A 22,064-nucleotide genomic window follows, 5' to 3' on the forward strand; every position below is an offset into this window, starting at 1 on the left:
GTGAGTGGATCGTTTTCTCTGGGCAATGGGATGGCCTTGAAGACTTTGAACAGAGAAGCGGGTGTTTTGGGAAGAACATTCGAGTGGCACAATATGAAACAGAGCATGAGAGGAGGGGTCTGGAGCAGATGAGAAGCTGGGAAGTGTTCGGATCCTGTGAGACGTGCCTGAGGCCCAGCGTGTGATGGCAGAGACGGGAGAGGGAAGGGATGTGTAAGCGGGTGGGTGTCGGGGTGCTGGGGCACTGGGGAGGTGTCTGTGAACCTGCAGGTCTCAAACCTGGGTGACAAGGAGGATGGTGAGTGAAACAGAGAAGGCGGGGTGCTGCAGGGGCCCATTGAGGTGTGCGAGGTGAGATGCTAATGGCTCTTTCCCACTTGAATGATGCTGCGTCTGAATCTCCTGAGCTCTCTCCTCTGTGGCTCCATTTGCTCCCTCCAGAGCTTCTTCCTTCTGAACTGCCTGCCGCCGCCTTGCTGCTCCCCCATGGCTCCTGCGGTGCTCACTGTTGACCCTGCAACTGGGAGCCCACACCAGCCACTGTCCACACAGAGGCTGCAGGCCCAGGGAGGACCCAGGCCGTGTCCTACGCCGTCTGTGCTCCTCCCCTGTGCCTCACACAGAGCCTGATGGGTCTGTTTGTGCACGCCGTTCTCCCTCACGCTGAACCGTGGCTGCAGGAAGCTTCCAGAATGGTTCTCAGTGCCCGTCACCTCTGCGACAGTCACATCGTGGCTTAATTAACAGGCCATTCCTTGGGGCCTGGGTTATATTCTTCAGCCTCTTAGTGATCATCAGTAGTTGCTCACTTCCAAAGGGGAGAGCCAAGTGTGTATTTACTCATTCAAGGAATATGTCAGTGTCAAGTCCTATCTTTGTTGATAGAGACACAACAGTGAACAAAACACAGCCTGGTTCTCGTGAGCTGACCTTCTCCAGGGGACAGAGGTGATCAATCAGCATATGATACGATCAGTGCCAGGAGGGAAGGAGCAGCCTTGGGGGGGGCATGATGGGGAAGGAGGGGAGGACGGTCAGGTGACACTTGAGTAGAGATCTGAGTGAAGGGAGGGAGGAAGCCATGCGGGAATCCAGGGGGAGAAGGGCGGTAACAGCAGGTGCAAAGGCCCTGAGGTAGACGTGCACTTCATGTGTTCTAGGAACAGAAAGTGGCTGGCAGGGCCTGAGGACAGTGGGGGAGGGGTGCGGTGGGAAGGAAGGGAAGGGAAGCAGTGAGGCGAGATCACATGGGGTCTCGTTGGGCCCCAATAAGAACTTTGATTCTGAAGGAAGTGGGGAGTGTTTTGAGCATGAGTCAGAAGATCTGCTTTATGACTGAAGATGCCTGCTGGTTGCTGTGAGGAGACCGAGGCCATAGAGGGGGTGCGGGAGACTTGCTGGGAAGCTGTTGCAGTAAATTAGTGAGAGCTGACGGTGGCCTGTGCCAGGGAGTGGAGGTTGTGAGAGTGAGTAATCGGATTGCGGATGCAATTGGCAGGGTTTGCTGGGGGCTGTGGTGTGGGTGGAACGTGAGGAAGATTGGAGTCAGGGGTGGTGCTGAGGCTTTTGGCTGAGTGGCTGGAAAATTGAAGTTGCCATTTCCTGAGACAGAGGATCGCGCTTTGGAGGTGTGAGTTGCAAGGTGTGTTTTGGATATATTATGTTTAATATGCCTATTAGGTAGTGTGTTAATTTTCTATTGCTGCTGTAACAAATTATCACAGACTTATTGGTTTAAAACAATGCAAACTGATCGTATTATAGTTCTGTAGGTCAGAAGTCTGACATAGGTCTCACGGAGCTAAAATCGAGGTTTTCCTTGGGGGCTGTAGGGGAGACTCAGTTTCCTTGCGTTTTCCAGCTGCCAGAGGCTGCCTGCTTTCTTTGGCTTGTGGCTCCTTCCTCCATCTTTAAAGCCAGCAATGCTGCATGTCTGACCAGTTTCCATGGGTACATCTCCTCTTCTGACCACAGCCAGGAAAGAGTCTCGAATTTTAGGGATTTCTGTGTTTCTGTTGGATCTGGATAACCCAGGATACTTGCCCTGATTCCAGGCTTTAATCACATCTGTAAAGCCACTTTTTCATGTAAAGTAACATATTCACAGGTTCCAGGGATTAGGACGTGGACGTGTCTGGGAGTCCGATGTTCTGCCTAATAGCTTAGGGGATGTGGATAGACAGTTGGACACACAAAGCTGGAAGTCAGAGGAGAAGGCTGAACTTGAGATATAAACTTAGAAGCCATCAGTGTACAAATGGTTTAAAGCCACGGCATCAATCACATGGGCTTTCCAAGGGAGTGAGTCTAGTCCTAAGGTCAAAGCCACATACAGTCTGGGCTGAGCCAAACCTCCCTGTCACATCACTCTGGTTGGAAGGGCCCCACCTTTCTCTGCCGCCCTAAGCGCTGCTCCTTGGTGAGACTCAGGCCAGAGTCTGGCTCTGCACACGTCACCTTCCTTCTGGCCTTGTTTGACTTTGCATCATGTGTCCTTTTATTTTTTTTAATTTTAAAATAACAGCTTTATTGAGATATGCTTCACATGCCATGTCAATTCACCCATTTGAAGTGTGCCATCCTATGGATTTGAGGATGCTCCCGGCTATGTACCACCAGCACTACAGTCAACTTTAGGATATTTTCATCACCCCAAAAAGAACCTTACCTCTTAGCTGTCACCTCAAATCCCCCCGTCGTTCCATCCCCCACCAACCACTAATGTACTTTCTGTCCTTGTAGATTGGCCTGTTCTGGGCATCTCATATAAGTGGGATCGTGTCATATGTGGTCTTCTGTGACTGGCTGGCCTTCTCATTTTAAATGTGGATTTTGTCTTGCACGTTCCAGTTTTCCCAGTTTTTCTTTAGTTTTATTCATTCAGTCCTTACAATTTTTTTTTTAACTGAGCCGCTATTATAAAACTAGGCTTTGTGTTGGGATTCTAGAAAGCCTGAGTAAGACAGGCTTCCCATCATCACGGAGCTCTGAGTTGGGTAGGCTGACAACGCCGTGGCTGTCACTCTCCCCTCCTGAGCTCTCGGCTGATGTTGCTGCTGGATCAGGGCATTCTTCCTCCCAGATCCTGGAGGAGGCTTCTAATCCACATCGACCCAGAGCCCTAAGCAGCCAGCCCCGATCATCAGTGTTCCTGTACCAAAAGAGAGCTGACTGTCCTGCTCTGACGGGAAAGCAGATAGATGGGCAGTTGCATAAATACTGTTGGGTAAGTGCCGAGCTGGGCGTGGACAGGGTGCTTAGGGATTCCTGGTTAGGATGGAGGCATCGCCTCTGCCCCCGTGAAGCATGGTTGAACTAAGTCTCGAATGATGAGTTGGGAACGTACCAGTCCCACCCAGGGCTGGAGAAAGAAAGGTCCTCCAACAGATCCCCACTGGATGAATGCAGAGACCGTGGCTTAAGACCACATCCTTCTGTCTTCAGTGTCTCACGTGGTGCTTTGAGTTCGAGGCAGCTGGTGCAATGGTAACTCGTTCAGGCCTGGTGACTGCTTACCCTTCAGGCCACCCCAAGAAGGAGGCGGAGGGTCCTTTTATGTCTTAAACCACCACTTTTCCTCTTATCAGAGGCCAGGAAGGCTAGGCTAGGTCTCAGGGAATTTCTTCCCTACCTTTCCTGGGTAGCCTTGGATGGCAGGCACCCCCGTCCTGTCACTCCCTGCAGACCACAGCAGGTCTCCTGAGGCCAGGGGATGGCCTGCACTGTCCGATTCACTGTCCTGGCCACTGTGTGTTTGTCCCCTGTGGTTCCCGGATCTGCATGTGACTCTAGGCTGAGATTTGTTGGAGGGTGGATCTCTATGAATCCCTTCCTGCTGCAGCCCGAGGTCCAGGAAGTGATGCTACCTCATGGTCAGGGCCATGGACTATTTGGGAGGCCTGGACCTTTGCAGCCCCAGAACCCTCAGTGTCATCTTTGCTGAGGAGGGCCTGGGAGACAGCATGGGCGGCATCGTGCAGCTTCTGGAAGGATGCTGCCAGGATGGGAACGAGCACAAGCAGGGGTGGTGGGCACTTCAGCTGTGGTGTCTAGATCCCCGTGGCCGCAGGTCCACCATGTGCCCATGAGGATGCTGCAGCCTCACGAGAGCAGCAGGCTTTTGCTCAGTGTTCCCTCTGCACCCACTCCCCGTGCCCTGACTTCCCCGGGCCTCTCAGCAGCCCTCCAGGGGGTGGGTGGTACCATCTCCACTTCACAGGTGAGGAGACAGCCTGCCAGGTGGAAGGTGGCGGATTCAGGATTTATGTCCAGGGCTGTCTCTCTGCAGCCACCGCGCAGAGCTCTCCCTGGATGCTTTGCTGCCTTGCAGAGCTGTGGGGATGCATCCTCTTTCTTCTCCTTCTCGTGACCTTTATCCCCATCCTCAGGGGCTTCCTGTGAGTTGGGAAGCGTGACCCGTGCTGCTGGTGCCACCCAGGACTAGGGCACGGTGGGCATGCCCCTTCACCCTGCAGAGCTTTGCTGAGCCCTCGGCCCGGCTGTGAATTCAGTGCTGGGCTGGGCTGGAAAGGGCTGGACTTTTGCTGATGGAGAAAAGGCCATAACGCACTGGATGCGGTGCTGGCACTTTGCTTGACCCACCATGCTGGCACCCTCCCCTTGATTCCCGGTGCCCACATGCCAGGACTAGGGGTCCCGCTGATGCGCTTCCAAAACTTCAACTGTAAAATAATCACCTCCCTCTTTGTTTGCGGCTGCTGCTTCCTTTTTCCTTTGCGGTGCTTTCTTGAGGTTTCCTTTGCTCCTTCGCAATTCCTTTCTTTTCTGCTTTCATTTAAAATGATTTTCAAGTAGACACACGGATGCTGGAAAAGGGCTGGCGATTCTCCTCCCTCTGAATGCTTACCTCACGTGTCTTGAAAGGAACGCTTTTTGAATCTTCTTGGTGTGATGTTCCCCATGACCTTGGCTGATGATGAATGTACCCCCGACCCTGCACCCCGCTCCCCGGAAGCAACTTCCTTCTGCCTTCCAGGATGTGTTTGATTTAAAATTAACCTTTCTGCAGGTCGGCCCCTTTGCTCAGGACGAGCATCTGTCCTTGCAGTCTGTGAGAGCCAAGTGTGGTAAATGTGTATGTATGTGTGGGTAGAGCCAGAAAGCCAGCGCGTCCACTGGGAGGCGGCAGGATTATGATGGCAGTGGCAGCCAACTCAGTGCCCCCCAGATGGCAGCTGGGACCAGCAGGCTGCGTGGACATGCTTGTACTTGAACCTGTCAAGGATAAGAGCCAACTTCTCCGTCAGGTCCCCCCCACCTCGCCACAGTGGCCTCATTGTACCTACCTCCAAATGGCCAGATAAGGTCCCCTAACTAAGGGGGTGGCCTCCAAGGCCCAGTCGGTGGCCTGGCTTCAATGTGGCTCCACAGAGAGGACGGTACATATGAGGAGCCTTCAGCTGCCGCCCTGCATCAGGGCCGAGGGCCATCAGCCAGACCAGACACCATCCGAAGACGGGTGGCCGACGGCAGCCCTCTGGCATGACTTGTGACCAGAGACAGGCATCCATCCGTTCCGACCGAGAGCCGTTCCACCTAGCAAGGATGGCCTACTTTTGGGGAATTAGAGAGACTCTTCTGGAGGAGAAACGCCGCCTGTGCTGAGCGTGGGGAGAACAGTAGGTCCCCAGGAGCAGCCACTGCACGTTCAGAGCACAAACTTCAGGTCTTTGTCTGTCCTCGGGAGATAATTGTTCCAAGCACATAGTAGGGAGGGCCGTGCACTTGACAGTCACGGGGTAGACGTTTCCTACTGGTGAATGAGGGCCAGAAATTACTGGTGGAATTTGCTGGACGTTTGGGTGTCTTTGGGGGCTCCAGGATCTGCTGATGCTTGTTGACTTGAGCCCCAAGTTGGACCGGGTCCTCGGATCCAGCTGTGCCAGTTCTCGTGACCTTGGGCTGTCAGGCGGGGCTTCTTAGGATTTACTGATAAAATGTTACTGATGTGAAGATGTGCTCTGAGGACCAAGTAATGGTTGTGATAACTTGGTTAAATACACTGTGAATATTGAGATGAAAAAATGACTAGAAATTAAAGAGACAGTAATACCATTTATCATTAGAACCAAAAAAAAATTGGTTTGGTTGTTGGTCCCTGGGTACTTGTACCTCTTAGACACTCAGACCCTCTTGCTTTTCTTCCAGTATTCACTGCATTTCCTTTTTTTGTCCCCTTGTTCTGTCTCCATGTACCCACCCTCCCAGTCTCTCTGACCCCCTAAGCTCTGTCCATGTTTCACGTTCCTATTTTTCCTAAAACCTCTTATTTTCTGGAAGACCAGCTTCTCTTGACTTTTATCCCCTAGTGAGCAAAAGCAGACTCGCCCTGGTGGCCGTGATTGCATGTCATTGCATGTTCTGTGTAGTTGTGGGCTTGAGAAGCACGTCGCATAGGAGGACACGTCATTTCCTGGTTACTCTTCTGCCTGCTGCTGTGATACAGACATTGCTCCCATTTGAGGGTATCTGAGGGTGGTGATGCTCTGGGTCTTCTTCCCTGCTGCCCACCTTTCGCTGGCCCCCAGAATACCAGAGAGTCTTCTTGACATGGCTGTGTTCCCCCCTTTTCCTGTAAGGACGATATCTGGGCTATGTTGGGTTCTTGCATTCAATGCCAAGGTTCTTTGGGATGGCACAGCCCACCCGTGCCTCCATGCCAAGGTACCAGCGTGCGGGGAGAGATGCCAGGCTTTAAAAATGATTGAGCTGAAGTGTGTTCGCTGCCAGAGGAGAATGTTCATTCTCTAGCCGTCTTTGTATCTTGGTCAGGTAGAATTTCAGGAGAGTGGTGGCTAACTTGAGCTCAGTGGATTATGTTTTTCTGTTGAAGACGTTGTTTAGTTAAGAATACCTCTTCCAGGATGCTTATTTACCTGGCAGAAGATGGCTGTAGGAGTCCATCCCGATCCTTGCTGGAGGAGACCCCTCACACCTGCATGTCTGGGTTTTCAGGGCTCTTTGTGGAGTTGCTCCCCACCCAACAGTGAAAAGCCTTTTTGGAAGGCTGGGTAATGCACAGGCCTCTCTCTAATGCCTTGAGTCTCAGGGTTCAGCCCTTTAAGACATTAAGTTAAAGAGGATGTTAGTACAGTAGATCCAACTGCTTATACTGGCCCCAGCTGTCTGAGGGCCAGGTCTCGGTTAAGAAAGGAGAGATCATTGTGAAGAGAGATGTACCCCGTCTGAGGAAGGGAAAATAGAGCGAGGCCTGGAAAGCGGGGGTGGATTTGGGGGCGTGGAGTGGAGTGAGGCCTCTGGCAGGGCATTGAATGGACTCTAAAGATACATGTCTGTTTCCTGGGGTTCTTTTTCCTGGAACTGACTCCAACTGTAGTTAAATCACATATGTGTATTGAATAAAAGAGGTTGGAATTTCAGTCTTGCTTGGAATTTGCATTTGTATTGAAGAATTAAAATTTTGTGAAAAAGAAGAGACGCTAAGAAAGTTCAGTGTCTCCCCTACACCGGTGTCCCTCTTGACAAGACTTCTGGAGCCACATAAACCTAACTCAAGTCACGGTGTTGCTTCTGGCTTTGGTCCTTGGCCTGTGGAGGAGCTGCCTCCTATCAGAGAAGGAGTACAGGTTTGTGGTAAGGCAGGGGCACGTCTGCAGGTGCTGGGACCGTCTTTGATTCAGCCACTTCCCACCCTGAGAGCCCATCTCTCTTCCATGACCCTTCAGACCTTGAGACCCTGCAGACCTTGCGAGGCCTGAGGTCAGCCCCGGGCAGATACCCTTCTAAGAATCCATGGAGAGCAGGACCCTCTCTCCATAAAATGCCCAGACACACAATTTGTATATGAAATGTCAAGGGTATGGGTAGGTATCTTAACGAGTGTCCACAGGGCCCAGATTAAGAATCCTTGCTTTAGGGCCCAGGTCACTGCTGAGCTACCAGGGGTGCCCCTGGACCCCAGCTGCCAGGTAGCCTTTTCCTGTCCATCACCTTTGCTTGTCCGTCCCCCCCATTTGCTAACAAGGCAAGAGTCACTGGATTGTTGTAGCACCCCATGTCCTGCGGTACTCATGTGGTAGCAATACTGAGTCATAATTTTTTGCTTTTATTAGAAACCTCTTTTTTCCAAAGCCTGCTTCTCTTTACAACATATTCTAATTCCATTTTATCTTCAAGTTTGTGTACATTTTTACGGTTCGGGCTGGCTCATTTGCAAAGCTCTCTGGGGAACGGCAGTATTTAAAGATTCTTCTTGCTTGAGTCTTAGGAACTTTCTCAGCGTTATAAAGCCATTTCTTATTTTCAGTTTTCTTCTGAGGTGGAGAAAGACCGTTCTGTCACCTTTGATCACCTCAGGACAGTTGTCATCACTGTACAAGCAGAAATCCATTGGTATAGGAGGGTGTGGGCATACAGGGGCACCCAGGAGAGGAGCAGAACTTGATGAGCGGGAGGGTGAGGATGTGATGAGCACGTGGGCCTGACTGTGGAAAGCAGACTTGCATCCACTGACCGTTACCGTTGTTGTGGATTTCACATCAGAACAGCAGAATCTGCAAACCCTTGACCCTAAAAGGGAAGGTTTTCTGTCTTTAAAACTCCGTCAAAGCCTGGTTCTTCGAAATCTCCATTTCTCAGAGCCCCTGCTAACCATGGGTGCTTTGCGGGTGCCCACAGACTGGTGTTTACACGGCCAGTTGACCTCCTTCAGACCGACATGCCCTGTTGGGGAACCCCTACCCTCCATCCACGCGCCCCCCATTTTGGCCCCACACCAGAGGGTGGTCCCACCTTCTGCATATGGACTTGAGTTCCAGTGTGGGTGGAATTGGGGGTGTCTTCTAAAATATTCACTGACAACGTGATGAATGAAACCAGCTTTTTAAAAAAATCCTGATTATTTACTCAAGGTTGGATAAGAGAATTTTTGCAAGTTTTCTGAAGCTGCAGGAGACAGAAATGTTGCTGAATCCTTGTTTAAGCTTAGGGCACCGTTTGCTAAGGGTCTGTGCCAGTGAGGGGATGTGTGTCAGGCTCCCTGTGGCCTTTCCTCCCTTGGTGGGACTTCAGGGCCCCCAGGAGCTCTGGCCGCCAGTCGCCCTGGAGTGAGTCAGCTTCTGAGGCCTGTGCACGAGCCTTAATTCTCCTTGCTGGAGCCAGTGTCCCTGATGGCATCACCAGACACAGGAAATGTGATGTTGATTGAAGTGGGACAAGCTGGAGAGGTTTGTGTGCACAGTAATATATTTTCTTTGTATGATGTGGCAGGAGCTTGCAGAAGGCGTCTTGGCTCCTGGAAATCAGGGACCAGCTGGGTTTGGTTTCCAAGAAAGGCAGACAGCAGGAGACGTTTGGTCCCTGTGGTCTGTAAGCATCTCCCTGTGAGTGTGGCAGTGGGTGGGAGGGGTGCACTGGCTTGTGGGCAGATGGGAAAATCACACTTTCAGAAGAAAGAACAATTCTTCACTTCATAAAACTTACCTGAGCTATTGATTTGTTTAGTTTACAATCAGTGCTTTGTGAGAGCAACTAATTTCAAGCAGGAAAAATTGCACTCCAGGTGGAGCTCCTTTTCTCTCTCTCTCTCTCTTTTTTTTTGGTTTTGTTTTTAATTTTTATTTTATATTGGGTATAGTTGATTAACAATGTTGTGTTAATTTCAGGTGTAAATTGATTCAGTTATACACATACATGTATCTGTTCTTTTTCAGATTCTTTTCCCAAGGAGCTCCCTTTCTTGTTGAGATGTATAAGGACCTTGAAAGCTACGCCCACCCCCTTGAGTGCAGGATGGTAGTGTGATTTGCTTTCGATTGTCCTTTTTCCTCCCACACAAGATATCCAGGCCTTGCCCTCTCCTGCCCCACTGCCCTGGGTGGAAGGGATGTCTGCTAATATAGGTGACCACCCAGCAGGTCACTGCAAAGGAAGTAGCAGCTCCATCACCTTGGCATTGAAGGGAGTGTGTCTGAGCTCTCTGGCTTTGGTGGCAACTGACGGGAAATGCAAACTCACAGTGAATGGAGACAGCCACCCTTTAAAACTTGCCTGAAACCCAGAGGAGGGGGAAGGAGCAGGGAAGGTCAGGAGGGCAGGTATATGGGAGGGTGGCCCTGCTTTAGCCCGTCAGACTCGTAACCACAGTGACCTTGGCTGCCATGGGCACTGCAGCACAGGAGCTGAAGCCGGAGGAGAGGTAGGGGGCTTCTGGGCATTGACAGCAAGTGCTGGTTCCTGTCCTTCTGTCTCTGATTTCCCAGTGTGGAATCAGGGTGGCCCATGGCCCAGACTCCTCCTCTGGTTAGTCTTCTCTGGACCATGGTGGGGGTCAGGGGCCCTCAGTTATTTCAGTATATCTAGCAAAGCACCTTTCCAGTGATGTCACATAGCACACATGACATGAGTCTAGGGAACCAGGCACATGATGGAAGCTTGACTTGTGGCTGGAGGAAAGCCCCATGGCCTTGGGAATAATTTGAGCAGTATGTCTATGGTAAATGTCCATTTCAACTGAAATTTTAAAAATGCTACCCCAGTGGAAAGAGCACCATATTTCCTCTGGAGTGTTGGTGACGAAGGACAATTATAAATACCTTGATCGCTAAATAACTTCTGTGTTTTGGAAGTAGATGAGATGGTTCTGTCTAATGAGATTGAAAATCATTAGTTTTTGCTTGGATATTTGGGCAAGTCTGTATCCTTTTATATTAAAATGTTTGGGCTCCTGTGTTTCTATATGTTAAGTTCATTATGTCTGACCAGTCAACAGTAATTAGAAACAATTATGTAGTGTTTTGTGTAGAGTGCTTTTGCTGACATAGAAACAAGTACTATGAGAACATACATAAATGAAGAATGGTGAATAGGATTATTTCTTTCAACAGAATTGTGAGGACAGCTGTAATTGTAGCCAGAGTTCTTGGTAGTTAGGTATTAGAAAATTATGCGCTCAGCAATCCACCTTGCATATTTTATTAACTTGCCTGCTTTCTCTGTAATTTGGAAAACTGGAATCAAGCAATTGAATGAATAGAACTTGCATCAAGGAAAGTGCAGGGTCTGTTAGCCAGGTTGAAGCTTACTTAGCATTATTATAAAATTTCGGACTTTTTCTTTACATTTTCATTTTTGTTTCCCTCCATAAATTAATGCCAGCACTGAGCCTTTTTTTTTTTTCTGCTTGCTGTAGTGATATTCACTAACGGGAATAGAAATAATTTCAGAGTAAATTTTCCGATAAATAAGGTAATGTCAGTTTCAGGGGTGTCTGACTTTTGCTTATAAACAGAGAAATTTACATTAGCTATAGTGCCCTGGGTTGTACTAGTTAACAGGAGAATATTATTTGGGAATAGCCAAGGTGTGAAGGGACTCACACTTGAATATTATAGTTAGTTTCTTAGAGGGCAGGAAGCTTTCTTGTCAGGGGAGGTGCTTAGGCTAGAAGGCTCACTCACAGGTGAGGGGAAGATGAGAGGGCTCCTCAGGTGCTTAAAGGTGGGGCCTGCACCCCAAAGATCGTCTTCTGGGCTTTCCTGGTGGCGCAGTGGTTGAGAGTCTGCCTGCCGATGCAGGGGACACGGGTTCGTGCCCCGGTCCGGGAGGATCCCACATGCCGCGGAGCGGCTGGGCCCGTAAGCCGTGGCCGCTGAGCCTGCACGTCCGGAGCCTGTGCTCCGCGGCGGGAGGGGCCACAGCAGTGAGAGGCCCACGTACCGCAAAAAAAACAAAAAAACAAAAAAAAAACAAAGATCGTCTTCTGCCCACTGCCGGAAGGACCAGTTTATGGAGAAACTCTATCTGGGCAGTCTTGGGCTCTCTGCCCTTGCTAAGCATATGGGTTCGGTGCTGTGCTTCTTGCTTCTCAGGACCAAGCTGGTGATTTTTACCGATGATCTCATTTTAGCCAAACTCAGGCCCCGAATTGGTTTTGTCAGAAGATGAGAAAAGTGACACTGAAGATCAGGAAGAGACAGAAGTGGGCGTCATGGAGGATCAGCGCAGTGTAATCCTTCACCTCATTTCTCAGCTCAAACTTGGAATGGATCTGACCAAGGTAGGTGGGTGTGTCCCCTGGGGCTTGTGGCCAGTCGTCTGGGTGCCTTCTGTCCCTCACAGGCTTTCCCGCTCGGGAGACTGGGGATGCAGAGTGGGGAAAGGTCAGAGCTGTGGTCAAGTATGGATGTTCCAGGGATTATTGGAAAGGATATTTTATGTGAATGATCATCCCCAGAGCATGAGCCTTGCATTTGCTTCTCCGGAGGAGCTGTGATGCTTCAAGGGCAGGGAAGGCACACAAGATGATAAGGACGATTCAAGATGGGATTTCTTTGTCTCCTGCTGTGTCCTAGAGAGGATTAAAGGTGACCTAGAGAGATGGACGTGGCACATTGGCCACAGAGAGAAAACAGGAGGAAGGAAATAGTGTGGGCAAGAGTGAGGCTGCCTCCACCTGCACCACCACCCCCGCCCCGCCTCTGGGCACCTGGCCACCTCCTGTTGCTGGCTGTCATTGGCCTTAACCCCATTGATGATCCAGACCTCACTGCCCACGTGGAGAGCTGTGTGCCTGCTGGTTGGTAGATAACTCTTGTTGGTGCTGCGCCCATCCCGGGAAACCTTGTCGAGAGGACCCAGCATCCTCCACGCTGATGGCCCCCGTGGAGCCTCCCCCGCCTCCGGGTAGTGGCTTCGTTTTGGAGGAGATAGGGAAGGCTGCTCTGTGTGCAGCTGAGAGGTGTGTGGGCATCGGGAGCGTTGTGGGTGGTGGGAGATGCCTGGACTCGGCTGTCCAGCCCACCCGGGTTCCCTTGCCCGTCCTGATGCTGATGCCGAAAGCTCGGCTTCTTTGCACTGGTGCCGAATCGAATCTTGGAGACAGAGTTTTGGGTGAAGTAGAAAAGAATAGCTTTATTGTTTTGCCAGGCAAAGGGAGACACAGCGAGCTCCTGCCCCTCAAAACTGTGTGTCCCAAACTGGGAGGTAAGGAGTTCAAGGGTTGGGTTGCTGTTAAGGATCAGGGTGTGTGCAGGGCCTGCACTCCTCCAGTCTGGCCTCAGGTGGTCTTCTCTGGAATGAAGAATGCTAACATTTTCCATTTGTTGGGGGTTTTCTTTCTGCAGAAGAGCTCAAAGATATTGTTATGTGTATCCCTTGAGGCGAACCAGGACCCTGCCCCAAGGCTGCACTATTGTTTCCTGGCTGCTCCTCCCTTGTCTCTGCATCCCCTCCCTTCCCTGATTAGCAACTGTTTGAAAGGCTTCCATGCCCAGGAGCCCCACAGGGTCCTGCTCAGTTTCCATAGGTGCATCAGTGATTAGGAGGGAGGGACGTGACCATGGGGAGGGTGTGCTGGGAATGAAAGTTCTGGATCCCGAAGGCCTACTTGAAATGGTTGGAGCCCCTGAAGGCGTAGCCTGGGGAAACTGCCTTGAGGGTCGTGGTCTTGTTTGGCTGCAGGGAAGGGGCTGGATTCCACGAGCTCAGCTTGGCCTGGAGGCCAGACCAGCGAGAGGGAGGGGGCCGGTGAGACAGGCTCTTTGAAGAGGAAAGCGACAACATGGAGCCTCAGAGGGGACAGAAAAGCCTTTTCTTGGGGATGTTCTCATGGGTTTGCTCATGAGGGAGTCTGACATCCTGGGAACCTGCACTACTTTCCATGGGATTGGGGGCCCATGCTGAGCAGCGTGACCTGGAAGGTTCCCTTGTCTCCCCTTTCCCTGCCCTCTGCTGGGGGGCTCCACACACCAAGCTGACATCCTGCTGCCTTCCCTTAATTTCTGTCTCCTGGCCATGTAATTCGCATCCTTTTTGCTAGAAGAATCGTTTAAGTGCTTGCCTTTTAAAAAGCCCCCTCTCTGATTCCTGTGGATGGTGTAGACCACCAGACGGAGCTTTGAGTGAAGACCTGGGGGCTGGAATCTGGGCCGTGACAGCACTGAGTTGACCCCAAACCATGTTTCCAAACTCTGGTTCACAGCCTGTTTTGTGGGTTATAAAACCAATTTAGTGGGTCAGATGATCATTTCTAAAAAATGAAATAAAATACATTAGAAAATACCAGAGCGTACAGCAGATGAAACTTTTTCGTTCTGTTGATACGTGTGTACTGGGTCACCATGTGAAACGTACTTGCATCGTGGATCATATTCTAAAATTCAGTGTAGACTCCTGAGTGATACAGGAGAGAGACTGTCAGAGTAACTGAAGTTGCCCAGGTCAGATGTGGAGAAACCCAACAGCACTGTGGGGACCGTATGACGGCAGGTGGAGTGTCTCAGAGACATCACCTTCTGGCTCCTGTGTTTTATTTTTTAATTTTTTTATTTGGCTGTGCCGCACAGCATGTGGGGTCTTAGTTCCCTGACCGGGGATCAAATCCATGCCCCCTGCAGTGAAAGCTCGGAGTCCTAACCACTGGACCGCCAGGGAAGTCCCTCTTGTTTTAAAATATGGAAATCATGAGAAGTGTACATCGCCTCTTCCTAAAAGAGCAAATGTGTTTATCCAACAGTCAGCTATCAGAAAGAAAAACTTTTCTAATCTATTATTTATTAACTTATTTACTGGGAAGAAGCTGTTATTCAGAAACCAAGGGAACATTTGACAAGCTGAAATACTTGTGAAAGGAAGAGGGAAACCTTTTATTGTCCCATGAGGCTTTTGGGCTTTCGTTGCCTGCCCTGTAAAAATGTTGATGAAATTGTGTCTTTCCTTTTTTAAAAAAAATTTTATTGAAGCATAGTTGACTTACAATGCTGTGTTACTTTCTGCTGTACAGCAAAGTGATTCAATTATACATACATATATATTCTTTTTCATATTCTTTTCCATTACGGTTTATCATAGGATATTGGATATAGTTCCCTGTGCTATACAGTAGGACCTTGTTGTTTATCTATCCTAAATGTAATAGTTTGCATCTGCTAATCCCAACCTCCCCCTCCATCCATCTCCCACCCCCTTCCCTTTGACAACCACAAGTCTGTTCTCTCTGTCTCTGAGTCTGCTTTGTTTCTTAGATATGTTCATTTGTGTCGTATTTTAGATTCCACATATAAGTGATAGCATATGATATTTGTCTTTCTCTGTCTGACTTACTTCACTTAGTATGGTCATCTCTAGGTCCATCCATGTTGCTGCAAATGGCATTTCATTCTTTTTAATGGCTAAGTAATATTCTATTGTCTATATGTACCACATCTTCTTTATCCATTCATCTGTCGATGGACATTTAGGTTGTTTCCCTGTCTTGGCTATTGTATATAGTGCTTCTGTGAATATAGGGGTGCATGTATCCTTTTGAATTATGTTTTTTTCCAGTTATATGACCAGGAGTGGGATTGCTGGATCATATGGTCGCTCTATTTTAAGTTTTTTGAGGAACCTCCATACTATTCTCCATAGTGGCTGTATCAATGTACATTCCCACCAGCAGTGTAGAAGGGTTCCCTTTTCTCCACACCCTCTCCAGCATTTGTTATTTGTAGATTATCTCTTTCCTTATTGTCTCTTTCCCTCTTCTTGGCTCTCGTCTGTGTCATTCAATTAAGCTTGTGCTAAGCTGGCAGTGGACGAGCTTGGCCTGAATGGCACCTGGTTCGATGAGCAGGCACTCTGGAGAGGTTACCTTCCTCGACTTGAGGATGAAGCTCTGATCTCTCTGTAAAATAAGTGCACAGCCCCATCTTTGTGGAGGTGTCCAGCACAGCTGCATTCCCAGGTCACCAGCCTCACTGGGCCTTGAGTGCTGTATTTTGCTTTAGTTCATTAACCATGGTCATCAGTTTCCTGGGCAAGTGACCTGTGGGGTTGTATAACACCCCATGCTCAGAAGCATCCCAGGCTTGGTTTACTGCTCTGCTGTTGCTGTCTTGAAATTCTTAATCATTTTGAACAAGAGGACTTGCATTTTTGTTTTTTTTTGTTTTTACCCCAAAGTAGGTATCTGGTCCTGCCTCCAGAAGCACCTTGGTCTGTCCTCCTTCCTCAGTTGTGGTTCCAGAAGCCCAAGTTGCTGGTGAATTCCTCCACTGGATAACCTGCTACAATTGCACAAATCATGGGTAGCCCAGGAAGGAAAATGAGGGAGAAAGGAGGAGCCACAGAAGATGGAGGGCACAGAAGGGCTGTTTGACAAAGGGACATGTAGGTTGAGCCTGAAGGGTGAGTGGGCAGTAGTGGAAGGAACTAGAGGAAGGGCATTCCTGGTGGAGGGAACAGCACGGGCGAAGCCAGAGAGCGAAGGCAGTGAGGCTGGGGGGGAGTGTGTGCTGCCGGGGCACGGGGGAACCTGGAGTGGGGGCTAGGGTCAGATCTGCAGAGCCTTGTGGGCCGTTGAAGGAGGGTGAACTTGATCCTGAGGGTGATGGGAAACCTTTGGAGGCCTTGGAGCAGGTGGGAAACATGTGTTTTTCAGAGTTGCTGCCCTGCTCATCTGTGGGCTCCAGGGAGGGGGGGCCCACAGGATGCAAGGTTGAGCTTGGGGGTTTATGACGATTTTTACCGTGTTTTCAGGGCTATGAAAGGCAGCCGTCAGTAACGCATGTGCTCTCTCATCTAACAAGTACTTATTGAGTACTACACCTGCCAGGTACTGTTCTAGGCGCCGGGAGTGCAGCAGTGAACAAAACAGTTAGAATCCACACCTCGCAGAGCTTATGTGATGGTGGAAAGAGACAGACAATAAACTAGAGAGAGAAAAGAAAAGAATGTGGAGATGCAAACACAGTGGAGAGACACAGAGCATGGCGGGTGGGGATGGAAAGCTGATGGGGCCGGTGAGCCTCTTAGATGAGCCGCTCAGTGCAGGATTCTCCAGGTGTCACTGGAGTACAGGCCAGGTGAAGATGAGGAAGATAGCTTCCAGATGAGGAAGCCAGCCAGGTGACCATGTAGTGGAAGGCTGTTCAGGCCAGCAGGGTCAGTGAGTGGACAAGGCCCAAGGTGGCCCTTGCCTGGCATTTTGAGGACGAGCAGGGAGGCCATTGTGTCTGGATCAGAGTTGACCCGCGTGGGTTGGCAGGAAATTAAATTGGCAAGACAGGAGGGGCTGGATCGGAAGGCCTCGCCGGACATTGTTGAGGACTTGGGGTGTTATTATGGATGATGTGGGTGGCTGTCGGAGAGTTTTGAACAAAGGAATGCGGGGCTTTCCTTGTATTTTAAAAAGATTATTTTAACTCTTTTGTGGAAAGTAAACTGGGACAGGGCAATTGGGGTGCAGGCAGCAGGGTCAGGGTGGGAATGGAGGAGGTGACAGACAATGACAAGGGCAGTGGCAGTTTCTGGGTGTACTTAGAAGACGTGCCAGCAGGCTACAGGTATCCTTTTTGCATGTGGTTTCGTTGTAAGGTATGAGCAAAAGAGGAATAAAGAATGACTCTAAGATTTCAACCTGAGCAACCGGAATAATAAACATTAGAGCTGCTGTTTGTTTCAGTGACCTATTGCTGAGGGATTGACCACCCTAAACGAAGTGGCTTAAAATAACCATTTTATTTATGTTCACAGTCTGGGCTGGGCTCAGCCGGGTGGCTCTTTTGCTGGTCTTGCCAGTGGTCACTCGTGTGCCTGTCATCAGCTGGTGGGCTGGTTGTAGGCTGAACGTGGCTGGGACAGCTGGGCCTCTCTCTCCCCCTGAAGTCTTGTAACCTTTCTGTCTCCATGAATCCTTCCCACATGGTCTGTCCAGCTGGGTTGCCAGACTCTTACACGGTGGCTCAAAGCTCCCAGGAGGGCCAAACTGTATGCTGATAAGCCTTGGGCCCCAAACTGACACTGTGTCACTTCCACTCTGTTGATTGAAGTGCCACAAGGGGACTCTGCAGGAGTGTGAATTCCAGGGGCTTGGGTTCATCGAGGGCCACCCGTGGAACAGACCACCAGCCCCGCTTACCAAGGGGGGAGAGGCTATGGGAAGAGGAGGTTGGGGTGTTTGGGGGGATATCCCAGATTCAACCTTGGGTCTGAGGGATCCATTCAACTCTGCATCCAAATTGAGAGGACGTGTAGGCAGCTGAGTATAGAAGCCTGGGGTTTGTGAGTGAAGCTTGGGTACCAGTTTGAGAGTGAACAATGTGCAGAGGGTGGTCCAACTCAGGAGATGGTAACCCCCCTTTAGGGAGTGAGTAGAGATGTAGGGGGAAAGTCCAAAGGCCGAGTCTGGGGACTCTCCAGTATGTGAAGGCTGGAGAGATGAGATGGGTCCAGCAGAGGAGACTGAGGAGGGTCAGCTGGGGTGGGGGGTAGGAAGCAGGGGAACATGATGACATGAAGTCACACACAGGCAGTGTTTTAAGGAGAAGGGAGTTCTGCACTGCGAGGCACTGCTGCCGACACGCCTGCAGAGGGACCATTGCCTTTGTTTTGGTCAAAGTTTGATTAGGTGGCTTCAAGGGAGGATGGGGAGAAAAGTGGTGACAGGGGGTAAAGATGGCGTTTCAAAGAGCTTTGATGCAAAAGGGAAGCAGAAAATTGGGACGAAGGTCTGGAACTGAGAACTTTGGTTTCTGAAGATGTTTGAATGCTGATGGGAACGAACAGTCGGGAGAGAGGGCGGGGATGCCTGCCGGAACTTGAGAGGGGGAAGGGGGCCTGGGATCCCGTGGGAGCGGAGGGTCTGTCCTTAGCTAGGACAGCCCACCGTTGTAGCAGGAGGCAAGCAGCAGAGCGGAGGGGCGGGGACCCCGGGGGACCCTCAGGAGAGCTCTGTGTTTACGCACGTGGCTCTGAGCCGGGACGCGCCCCAGCTGTTACCTCGCTTCTGAATGTCTCTGTTTCCTTGCCTGTAAAGCAGGGATAATTGCGTCTTGCTCCCACGTCTGCACAGCCACGTGTCAAGGATTCAGAGCAGTGAGGGTGATGAAGAGGGAAGGGCTGTTAGAGATTTGGGGAGGGAGGAGGCAGCAGGGATGAGTGGCCCTCTCAGGCGGAGGAAGGAGGTGGCAGGGCACGTAAGGATTCTAGGTCACGAATTTAAAGTGAGACCAGCCAGCATGTCTCTCTTTTCTCCAGGTAAGTTGAGTTGCCAGGTTGAGGCTCAGAGAATGTGAGGAGGTGGATTAAACCAGAGTTGGGGTTTACTGGCTGACCCCCCCAGAGAGAGAGAGGGCCGAGGGGCCTGGGGGTGGTGGTGGTGGCAGATTAAGGGAGTGAGTGTCAGGTGGGGCAGGGATGCCACGCTGGGCGTGGAGGGAAATGAGGCGACAGGGGATGGTGGACATGATGGGGTCGTGGGGCTGGGGCTGCAATGGAGTGAGCTGGACGTATGGGGTGATAGGAGGAGGGGGGTGCTTGAAATTGAGATTTTGGGGGGGTGGTTGTGGGGAACAGCAAGGTCCAGGGTGGGCCAGTGACCTCTGTGGATTCCTCAAGGGATTTGGTCTAAACTCAAATTTTACAGATTCAGATGGGACAGAGATCTGCTGGAAGAGGGGATTGTGAGCCCTTCCAGAAGGCATAACTGATTCCATAGAGCAGGTGGGAGTCTGGGGCTGCAGACTGTGGTTGAAACTAGTGCAAAGCAAAGGTGGATTGAACCCTCCTTGGGTGCCCCGTGCACATCCTGTCCTCAAGGATGTTAGACAAGATTTGTACATTTAGAGATAAGCTTGCTGAGATCGTTGTGAAGTTTCTGTGATTCTTAAGGAATTATTTAAATGGTTCCAGTAGAGCTGTTTGTTGAACCAAGAGGAGATGTGGTTTGTGGTTGCGGTTTGTGTGCCCCCGGGATAGAGAATTGCCTCACGACAGACACCCATGTGCCTGCCACTGGGTTCAAGGACGAGAACATTCTCATGGCCTGCGTTCCTGCTCACGGATGCATAACCTCCCCCCAGGTCGCTGCGTTGTCTTGTACTTCCTCCACAAGTGGCTTCTTGTTGTTATAATGATACAGTGGACATCTTGAACTCACAGCTTTTTCCTTTGATTGAATTATTTTATTAGGCTAAATTTCCAGCATCAGTCACAACAAGCACAGCTTAACAGTGCTGTGCTTAAGCTCCTTCTTCTAAGGGGGAAATTTGCCGGGGTCCACACGGTTGTTGCTGTCAAGAGATGAACCTCGGCTCACGGTTTCTGACTCCTGCAAGCCGGGCCCTTTTTTTAAAAAAATTATTTTTATTAAAAAAAATTTTTATTGAAGTATAGTTGATTTACAATGTTGTGTTAGTTTCAGGTATACAGCAAAGTGATTCAGTTATACATATATATATATATTCTTTTTCAGATGGTTTTCCATTATAGGTTATTACGAGATATTGAGTAGAGTTCCCTGTACTATAACAGTAGGTCCTTGTTGTTTATTTTATATATAGTAGTGTGTATCTGTTAATCCCAACCTCCAGATTTATCCCTCCCACCCACCTTTCCCCTTTGGTAACCATGTTTGTTTTCTATGTCTGTGAGTCTATTTCTGTTTTGTAAGTAGGTTCACTTGTATCATTTGTTTTAATGAGTGCCTTTCCTGATGTCTCAAGCACCATGAGATGCGTGGGAAGGGAGCTGGCCCTTTAAGGAAACCAAGGGGAGCATTCCGTCGGCCTTTGGCAGTGTGAATCCTCTCCTGTTCATTTTGTAAGGCTGGATTTTTGTGTACTTCCCCTGGTTTCCTTAAAGGATTGCACGGGTCAATCTCTGGTGGTCTTGGCCTCCCTTCCTTGCTTGTTTGCACCGGGTAGGTTTCCCAGACTGAGAACAGAGTATTATGTAGATGACTCTCAAGGTTATTAGGTTAACTGATGTTTCTTTGGAGAAGTTGCACCTGCGCTGGCCTTCCTTATCCGAGGCCCGCTGTGCTTCCCTTTGTGGGGAAGGGACGGACCATTGCTCTTTAGGGGGACCCTTTGACTTTCTCGATGGGTGATCAATTGTTTCCAAATTCTAAGATCCCAACCCAAACATAAGTTATTTACTTCTAGATTGATGCAACTTTAGCCGTAATTAATTGTTCTCTCAGTCCTGAGTGCAGATCTTCTTCTTTTTTTTTCCTTTCCCCAAAGTAGTTTATTGTCTTAATTATGTTAATGGCAGAAAAGGCAGCCCTGACTGATGTCTCAATAAAGCTGCAGTAGCGATTGCAGCCATTTGGCTGCCATGAGTCTGAGCAGCTGGGCCATCGCTCACCTCTCAGTTGGAGGCAGACAGTCCAGTTAGTCCTCACCACTTTGTGGCTCCCTGTCTGCAGTGTCCACCACCCAAGAAACAGATGATTAAGTGACTTATTGGCAAAGGGACCAACAAGAAGTCAGGGAGATCATAGGAGAGAGATAATCCACTTTAATGAAACATCTTGCCCACAGTGGTCCATGTGCTGGCTTGAAAGGGAATAGGTTGGGTATTCTGCACAAACACCAGCAAGAGATGAAAGGGGAGGTGGTCACCCCACTCCTGCCCATTCTCCTCCATCTCTCGGGGAATTCTACTTTTCCCAGTGCGGACAATGCCACAGCGTCACTGTCAAGTGCAGAATACATGCCTCGAGGGTTGAACGTGTTGTTGGCTGTGAGACCACACTCCCTGTGTCTTTCATTTCAGGAGGGTTGTCTTTGACAATTAGTAAGTTCTCAGGTATTGCATCCCTAGTAGAGCCTTTTTTTTTTCTTTTTCTTCCAACTCTTTATTTAGCACATTTTCCAATCCACAGTAGAGTTGCAGGAATAGAACAATGAACTTCCACATATAAGCTTCACCTTTATCGGCCAATTGTTAACATTACGCCACTTTGTATTTTTCTTTCTTCTTTCCTCTCTCCCACTCTCTCCCTGCTTCTCTCTGTCCACCACACAGCAGGTACACATGCACGTATATGTTTGTGTTTACTTTTTGATGAGCCATTTCAGAGTAGGTCGTAGACATGACACTTCTCCCTGACATCCTTCGGTGCCTGGACCTCAGTGGGCCATCAGTGACCTAACAAGGTCATTCTCCTACACGACACATTTGTCACCCTGGGGAAATTTAACATGGCTCTGATGCTGTTTCTTACACGCCCATAGTAAAATTTCCCCTCAGTTGTCCCAATAATGCTCTTTATAGCATTGACGAGCAAAAAGAGCCCTGTGGATGCTACGATGGGGGTG

The 22,064-nt window shown here is 49.7% G+C and overlaps 1 protein-coding gene across 2 annotated transcripts in view; it reads left to right on the forward strand.

Moving 5' to 3' along the window:
• The window catches only part of OSBPL10 (oxysterol binding protein like 10), a gene marked incomplete at its 5' end in the record, with an annotated part of 290,987 nt that overhangs the window by 246,528 nt on the left and 22,395 nt on the right, over positions 1–22,064 (forward strand). For both annotated transcript variants that reach the window (XM_079712260.1, XM_079712261.1), the window contains one exon: positions 11,888–12,037. In XM_079712260.1, the coding sequence (XP_079568386.1) occupies positions 11,888–12,037 (150 nt within the window). The remainder of the gene's footprint in view (positions 1–11,887; positions 12,038–22,064) is intronic.

The sequence above is a fragment of the Hyperoodon ampullatus genome, assembly GCF_949752795.1.
Source record: "Hyperoodon ampullatus genome assembly, chromosome: 10".
Classification (NCBI taxonomy): domain Eukaryota; kingdom Metazoa; phylum Chordata; class Mammalia; order Artiodactyla; family Ziphiidae; genus Hyperoodon; species Hyperoodon ampullatus.